The sequence below is a fragment of the Cryptococcus neoformans genome, chromosome 1 (genome assembly GCF_000091045.1).
Source record: "Cryptococcus neoformans var. neoformans JEC21 chromosome 1, complete sequence".
Classification (NCBI taxonomy): Eukaryota; Fungi; Basidiomycota; class Tremellomycetes; order Tremellales; family Cryptococcaceae; genus Cryptococcus; species Cryptococcus deneoformans.
Window position 1 is genome coordinate 142,501 of NC_006670.1, and position 7,500 is coordinate 150,000.

General features: G+C 50.9%; 3 protein-coding genes and 1 pseudogene across 3 annotated transcripts in view; 1 reads left to right on the forward strand and 3 right to left on the reverse strand.

Moving 5' to 3' along the window:
- The window catches only part of CNA00490 (chaperone regulator, putative), a 1,645-nt gene extending 536 nt beyond the window's left edge, over window positions 1–1,109 (reverse strand). Inside the window, exons 1-5 of the mRNA XM_024656146.1 lie at window positions 962–1,109; window positions 895–900; window positions 763–846; window positions 318–689; window positions 49–249 (exon numbers count right to left, since the gene is read on the reverse strand). Coding sequence (XP_024511821.1) covers window positions 49–249; window positions 318–689; window positions 763–846; window positions 895–900; window positions 962–1,066 — 768 coding nt within the window. The 5' untranslated portion in view covers window positions 1,067–1,109. The remainder of the gene's footprint in view (window positions 1–48; window positions 250–317; window positions 690–762; window positions 847–894; window positions 901–961) is intronic.
- Window positions 1,110–1,320: 211 nt separating this feature from the next.
- CNA00510 (citrate synthase, putative) lies at window positions 1,321–3,211 on the forward strand. The gene is made up of 6 exons (XM_566478.1): window positions 1,321–1,400; window positions 1,454–1,936; window positions 1,993–2,529; window positions 2,583–2,709; window positions 2,760–2,902; window positions 2,971–3,211. Exons 1-6 carry the CDS (start codon window positions 1,362–1,364, stop codon window positions 3,034–3,036), a joined length of 1,395 nt encoding a protein of 464 aa, XP_566478.1. The 5' UTR covers window positions 1,321–1,361; the 3' UTR covers window positions 3,037–3,211.
- Window positions 1,463–3,866, reverse strand: CNA00500 (annotated as a pseudogene).
- Window positions 3,867–4,365: 499 nt separating this feature from the next.
- CNA00520 (peptide-binding protein, putative) lies at window positions 4,366–7,223 on the reverse strand. The gene is made up of 6 exons (XM_024656147.1): window positions 6,982–7,223; window positions 5,774–6,910; window positions 5,216–5,721; window positions 4,663–5,163; window positions 4,540–4,599; window positions 4,366–4,485 (listed from the first exon to the last, which is right to left on the reverse strand). Exons 1-6 carry the CDS (start codon window positions 7,187–7,189, stop codon window positions 4,417–4,419), a joined length of 2,481 nt encoding a protein of 826 aa, XP_024511822.1. The 5' UTR covers window positions 7,190–7,223; the 3' UTR covers window positions 4,366–4,416.
- Between the last annotated feature and the right edge of the window lie 277 nt (window positions 7,224–7,500).

The following is a 7,500-nucleotide window of genomic DNA, read 5'->3' on the forward strand; positions in this document are numbered from 1 at the left end:
TAGATTGGGAAATTTAGCTATCATACAGGTAGGCAAAAGGATACGCACCGCTTCATCCCCCTCTCCTCTCAATGCTATCCGTTCGCCATCCTCTGTTCCGGGATCAATCATGAACTCTATTCTCTTCTTCTCCTTCACAACCTTTTGGCCTTTACACTTCTTGCACTTCTCCTTGTCCCGCAGTTTGACACCCTCGCCGTTACATTCAGGACATGGTGACTTGACTTTACCCACAAGTCCTGGGCCCAGCTACAAGACGCGAAGAGGACAGGAAATCAGCTATCTGTCATAGCAGACGAGCGAAAATGACGACGTACCATACGGTCGGTAAACACCACACCTTTACCTGAGCATTTCGAACATTCTTTCGGTGCCACACCCGGCCTTGCACCACTTCCTTTGCATCCACCACACACCCGATCTCGTTCAATACTCATCACCACCTTCTTCCCCTTGAACGCCTCTTCCAGCGTGATATCATACGGCACAGTGGTATCTCTGCCTTTTGCTGGTTTTCGTCGTCCTCCGCCACGGCCGCCGCTGGGATCAAAGAACCCTCCGCCCATCCCACCGCCAAAGTCGTCGAATCCGCCACCAAACATGGCAGAGAAGAGGTCGTCCATGTCCATGTCGGATGGCATACCGCCCCGGGGAGGACCGTCCGCCCCATACTGGTCATATGTTGCACGCTACATGTACACGCGGCTCCTTGTCAGTAATCAAGGGAACGGAAAAAAACTGGGCAAGAAAGAAGGGACAGACGTCATTGGGATTCGAAAGCGTCTCGTACGCTTGGCCGATACGTTGGAATGTTTCATGCGAGTTGGGATCATCGGGGTTCTGCGGCTTACATCAGATTCTATCCCATTGCCCTTGGACGCTGCGTTAACGGACCTTGTCCTGCACAGATAAGACGTTGCATGAGCGCTTAACAATCGGTCAAGGTGTGAACAGGACGCACTGGATGGTGCTGCATGGCCTTTTTCTTGTATGCCTTTTTGATCTCTGTCTCTGTTGCGTCCACGGCGACCTCGAGGAGGTCGTAGTAGGTGGTGTCTGCGACCATGGTGTCCGTATCTGTGTCGGTGTTCGAAGAGTCGCAGAGAACAAGACGGCAATGAAAATCTCGAGCCGTGCGTCACAGTAAACAGCGTGAGTACGTAATACAGCTATTCCACCTCATGTTCTATGGGGCCGAATGTGCAATTTCGGACATCCGTTGCCGATAAGGCCGCTGCCGTGGACTGCACCAGGAGCGAGCCAGCCCTGATTTGCACGCCGTCACCCCAATCTCGTATAAAAGACCGCGTAGCGTCCCATCTGCTTCTCTTCTCTCCATCTACCATCCATAACAAACAAAAATGAGCTTCATTGCCAGCCGAAACGCCCTCAGGTCCCAGGTGAGCTCCGTCTCCTTTTCTCTATTGATCATGCAACGACTAACAGCCATCAGTTGCGTCCCTCCCTCGCGAGGTCCTTCGCTACCACCCCTGCCGCCTACGCCCAGTCCCTCAAGGACCGCATGGCCGAGCTCATCCCCCAAGAGATTGAGAACGTCAAGGCTACCCGTGCCGCCCACGGCGCCAAGTCTCTCGGCGATGTCACCGTCGACATGGCTTACGGTGGTATGCGAGGCATCAAGGGCCTTATCTGGGAGGGTTCCGTTCTCGACCCCAACGAGGGTATTCGATTCCGTGGCTTGACCATCCCCGAGTGTCAGCAGAAGCTCCCCACCGCTCCCGGTGGTTCCGAGCCCTTGCCTGAAGCTCTCTTCTGGTTGCTTTTGACTGGTGAGGTCCCTACCGACGAGCAGGTCAAGGGTCTCTCTCAGGAGTGGGCCGCCAGGGCTGCCATCCCCAAGTTTGTTGAGGAGTTGATCGACCGATGCCCCAACACTCTCCACCCCATGACTCAGTTCGCCATTGCCGTTAACGCTGTGAGTGCTTTTTTTAACGGGAAAACCCGATCTAAAGCTGACGCAACGTGCAACAGCTTAACCACGACTCTGCCTTCGCCAAGGCCTACTCTAACGGTGTCCACAAGAAGGAGTACTGGAAGACTACCTTCGATGACTCCATGGACCTCATTGCCAAACTCCCCAACATTGCTGGCCGAATCTTCCGAAACGTCTTCGGTGACGGCAAGCTCCCCCCCATTGACCCCAGCAAGGACTACTCTGCCAACTTGGCTACCTTGCTCGGTTTCGGTGACAACGCCGACTTTGTCGAGCTCATGAGGTTGTACATCACCATCCACTCTGACCACGAAGGTGGTAACGTTTCCGCCCACACCGGTCACTTGGTCGGTTCCGCGCTCTCTGACCCCTTCCTTGCCTTCGGTGCTTCCTTGAACGGTCTCGCCGGTCCCCTCCACGGTCTCGCTAACCAGGAAGTCCTCCGATGGGTCCAGAAGATGCGATCCCAGATTGGTGAGGACGCCTCTGACGAGAAGGTTGCCGAGTACGTCTGGTCTACCCTCAAGTCTGGCCAGGTCGTTCCCGGTTACGGTCACGCCGTCCTTAGGAAGACTGTAAGTAGAGAGCCTGCTTGTTGCTTTGAAACTTTGCTAACCTCTTTGACTAGGACCCCCGATACACTGCTCAGCGAGAGTTTGCCCTCAAGCACTTGCCCGAGGACCCTCTCTTCAAGCTCGTCGGTCAGATCTACAAGATCGTTCCTAACATTCTCCTCGAGGCCGGTAAGGCCAAGAGTAAGTCGCTTTTGACCAGTTCCGACCCATGATATGCTGACAGCTTGCAGACCCCTGGCCCAACGTCGACGCCCACTCTGGTGTCCTCCTTACTTACTACGGTCTCCACCAGCAGGACTTCTACACCGTCCTCTTCGGTGTTTCCCGTGCTTTCGGTGTTGTTTCTCAGCTCATCTGGGACCGAGCTCTTGGTGTAAGTCTCCTATACCCGCCTTTAGTTATCACTCGCATTTTTCTGACTCTTTACCCTTTCCTTTTTAGATGCCCCTCGAGAGGCCCAAGTCTTACTCCACCGAGGCTATCAAGAAGATGTTCGAGGGCAAGTAAGCGCTTGGCATCAGCTGAGTTTGTTTGGGTGTGTGGCAGCAAAAAGCCTCGGCGCGTACGCAAGAAGGAATGAAGATGTAAGAAGCTTTAACACGGTCGACTGGGTTGGCTCGTATATTGTCCTTGGTCTCTGTGGATTCATATATTTTTGGAATGGATGGTCTAGATCGTTTCACTCGTTTGTGCTTTTGGCGAATTTTTGTGTTGCAAATTGCCGCTTTCTATCTGTGTTGAACAAGCTGCTATTACACTCTCGAGGTCAGCAATTGTTATCTCGTTTGTTATCCTAGGAATAATTAACATTTACCTATCCTTATCGATTACTGACTAAAAGAAGTCGGGTCAGAGATAACCGGCGCTGCTTCCTCTTCGAAATTCGGCGTTTCAACGCCGGAATAGGGCCTTCGTCGCGGTCATTAAATTGATGATGAAAATGCCGCAAGCCGCAAGCCGCAAGCCCGCTTGCCACAGTAGTCAAGTATTAGTCCATGGGAGAAACGATTAGTGATCAGTGGTATGATTGACAGCTGTAACATGCAGCCATACGTGTTTATCTCTACTGTCATCCATGCTTTGGGTAGTCTCGGACGATAAACCAACCTTGATAGGATGAAACAGGAAGTCTCGATTATGTTGTGTGAGCGTACACTTGCGAGGGGTCGAGCGAATGCTGGAACGCGAAAAGGACGAATGATGATTCACGCTCGAGACCAAGTAAGAAGGCGTCGATGTCAAACTCGACACCCATTGTTGCTGGATTCTACTTGCTCTCGTTCGGTGACAGGTGTTGAGGTAAGAGATGGGAAGCTGGGATAATGAAATGCTTAAAGGAAATATAGCATGATCGAACGATATAAGAAAGGAATATTATTATGGACCGACCAGTAATTTCCAACCCTTTTGTCTGTTGCCCGCCGGGGCGTTGCGTTGGTTTCCCAGGCACGTCGCACGGAACACGAAGTAAATCATCTTCGTTCTTCATCGTCCAGTCAAACTTGCAATATTTACATCATCTGATGCCAGACTCACACACATAATAATAAGACAGGTGAGCACCCGTCAGTGACCTTTGGACAGGCGACTGGGCTACTGAAGGGAAATGAGACTTCCAAGTCCTTTTTTGCCCTTGCGACAAGCATGCGCAAAACATTACGGTGTCTTGCTTGACACCGTAGGCCGAGCTTCCCTCGTTCAGCATCTGTTCTCTATCATGGGATTTTTGCTTTTCGTTTCTCGTAGAGCTGACCGTGGACTGTCCGTCGATCCCCAGTCTTCCGCCACCTCTCACGGTTCGCTCGGAGAGTACCCATATGTGATTTCTATATTTCTGTACTATTAAATGCATCTTATCATGTACTGCAAAGTCAATCTTCTAATTTTTTATCTGTCAAGACCGACGTTGTGGATAGTTTTTGATCCCGAGGCTGCCTCAACGTTTTCCAGATAGTCCTAAAGCCAAAGACTCAGCTCTTTACTCTTTTCAAGGGGCAGAATAGGACTCACTCGCAACCACTTTTCGCGCTCGTCAGGCATGTGATCGAAAACAGTATACCTCTTATCTCTCTGAGAGCCACAACCATTAGCGTTTTTGACTACGCAAAGATGAACCAAAACAAAGGAACGCACCCTCAATACAGCCTTGATTTCGCCCAAATCAATTTGCTTTGCCAACTGCGTCAAGTCCGCCGCTCCACCTTCTCCCATTCCTTCGCCTTCATCATACTCATCCTGCTCCTGCACTTCCAAAGCCTTCTCATCCATCGTCTTCTTCCTCATCTTGGACCAAAACTCTACAAAGCTGTTCTCACGCAACATCTGATCAAACTCGATCCTCGCATCATGCTCCTTCTTTCGTCGCCAAGACCTCCAGCGGTCTTCGAGCGCTTCCCCTTGCAAGCCGAGACGCTTGACAAGCGGATCATCGATGATTTGTGGGTAAACGTCGTCGTAAGACGTGTTGAGAGCGGGCGTCTTGGATTCGAAGAGCGAGTGGAGTGCATTGGAACGTTTAGAAAAGAGCCGTTCGGAATGGGCAGCGAAGAGGCGTTGTTTATCGCGGGCACTCAACGAAGGGTGGTTCCATCGAGGGTCAGAAGAAAGGTAAGATTGCGCCTCGTCCAACGTAACCTATACGCTATCAGTATCTACAAATGGCGAAAGGAGACAAAAAAAACCTTACGTTGGGTTCCTTCACAGAATCCACTAATAAACTCCTAAACAATGCCTCAGCCTCTTCCCTCCCAGCTCCCATTTTACTCTTGTGCATCTCACGTTCCACCCTTTCCTTCTCTTCCCTGACTTTAGCCTCCCGCTCGCGCAGACTCGCTTCTGACTTGGCTTTGCGCTCTGCAAGTTTACGTGCAGCCGCATCTTCTTTCGATTCAGAAGGCTGAGCCGATTGACCAGCTTTGCGCTCTGCAAGCCGGCGAGCGGCCGCCTCTTCCTTTTCTTTTATGCTCTGCTCCTCGGGATTTGATTTTGCAGGATTCGAAGTTGAAGAGAGTGCACGGATATAATTGTTGAATAGATCTTCACGCAGCGAAGAAGAACCAACAGCATCATATCGCGGATCGGAAGAGATTGAGCGTTTGACAGAAGACCATTGAGAGGATGAGGTGATGTTCGTTGATTCTTTGAGAAGAGTGTTGAAGTCTTCTTCGGCTTTCTGAGCTGCAGCTCGTTTGCCTGCAGACCTAAAAGTTATTTCTATCAACGATCAAACAATTACCGTACTCACGCTCGCCAAGGTCTCTCAAATGCTGCTTAAACGCCTTTTCTCTCTGGTGATCATCTCTGCCAAAAGCATAAAACCTCCTATCCTTCTTCCATTTTTTCCTAAAGTCATCCCATCTCGTCCTAGTACTTGTCACTTCCTTATCCAGCAAGGCTTTGTATTCCTTCTCTGGCTCTGCCTTCTTCTCTTCCGCCGCAGAACCCTTCTTGAGGCGTTTGGCTCGACCAACTTCACGGCAGTACTCTTCATACACCTCACGTCGGTCTTTCATAGATGAGAGAAGCACGTAGCGCGGATCGTTGATGAACAAGGGCAGGGATTGATCCCAGGGGGCAAAGGGCGAGATGTCCTTTTCAATGAGCAAAGCCTTGAACAATGCACGTCCTTCTTCGACAGAAACGTTGACCTTTTCGGGGACGGCAAAGACCTTTTTTGCGGCTTCGGCCTCTTCCTTTTTAGTCTTTTCATCTTGCTCTTCCAAATCCTTTTTGGTTTGAGCATCCTTCTCGGCGAACTCGGCGGCAACAGCCTTCATCCAGGCCTCTTCGTCCTCTTCGCCTTCTGGGCCAACCACGTCCTCCTCCTCTTGCTCTTGGCCTCCCACCTTGGCCTTCTTCTCCTCCGGTGCATCATCTTCGCCATCCTCCCTCTGTTTCCTCTTTCTTTCCTTTTCTGCCTCTTCCTTCTTCTTCCTCTCAGCATCTATCTCCGCCCTGATCCTCTCCAGTTCTTTCAGCTTTTCAATCCTCTCCTGCTCAATCTTCTCTTGCTCCTCTTTATCTTTTTCCTCCTTTTTCTTCCTCTCCTCCTCCTCCAGTTGAGCTACAGCGTCCTTGATCTCATCTGGAACAGTCCATTCCGATCTTTTGTTCTCCTTTTCAAAGTAAAACACATTCCCTTCAGTTGTCGTGATTCTCATCCAGCCAGTACCGGGGATCGGCACCTTGTCCTTGGGCTTTTCCTTCTTCTTCTTCTTCGTCTTTTCCTCAGCGGCTCCAGTTCCGCCTGGGGTAACTGCGCCAGGAGCTGGAGACCCAGTGGGTGGAGTGGTTCCGGGAGGGAAGGGAGGGAAAGTGGGGCGGATATATGTCGACTCGCGAGTTTGAGCGTTATAGTAATAAGGCGTTATGCCATCCGGGGCTACGCTTACATGCGTCAGCACTTTCCTTCACCCTCCACGCTTACTCGGAATAAAGATCAATAGGACCTACCTCTATGTTCAGACCATCCAGGAGGAAGGGGATGTGGGAACCCTCCGACACTGAAGGGCATCCCCGGAGGTGGACCTGGAGGAAAGCCGAATCCCGGAGCAGCAGGTGGACGGAACGGCGGGGCAGCAGGTGCACCTGGTTGAGGGATGTATGGCACATTGGCGACTGGAGGTCTTCCCGGAGGAGGTCCAGGAGGAACACCGGACATTCTTGTTTTCAGTTGTGGAACGATGGTTGGTGATGAAATGGAGAGCAAGTTCGGAAGCGCTGGAATGTTTCTCTTTCAGAGGCTTCTTTCGCGACCGCTTGGTTTTCGCATCACTTCATTTCTTCACTTCCAAACAGGCAGAAAATACTAGCAACAACAATGCGTAATTCATCGTTCATGACGCTATTTTTCTTCTCATCGCGAGTGTCCAAGATTCCAGGAAGGAAAAAAAGAAAAACAAAAGCAAAGCGTATTATACTACTGAACTACATGGCAGCCTTTGGTTTGGAAATGCCCGTTCGGTATGGATA

Excerpts from the sequence above, each read along its gene's own strand:
- CNA00510 (XM_566478.1), top strand. The coding sequence starts at position 1,362 with ATGAGCTTCATTGCCAGCCGAAACGCCCTCAGGTCCCAG. Across the intron at positions 1,937-1,992 it reads TCGCCATTGCCGTTAACGCT|CTTAACCACGACTCTGCCTT; the intron begins GTGAGTGCTTTT and ends AACGTGCAACAG. Across the intron at positions 2,710-2,759 it reads CGAGGCCGGTAAGGCCAAGA|ACCCCTGGCCCAACGTCGAC; the intron begins GTAAGTCGCTTT and ends GACAGCTTGCAG.
- CNA00520 (XM_024656147.1), bottom strand. The coding sequence starts at position 7,189 with ATGTCCGGTGTTCCTCCTGGACCTCCTCCGGGAAGACCTCCAGTCGCC. Across the intron at positions 6,911-6,981 it reads TGGATGGTCTGAACATAGAG|CCCCGGATGGCATAACGCCT; the intron begins GTAGGTCCTATT and ends ATGTAAGCGTAG. Across the intron at positions 5,164-5,215 it reads ATTCTGTGAAGGAACCCAAC|GTTACGTTGGACGAGGCGCA; the intron begins GTAAGGTTTTTT and ends GATAGCGTATAG.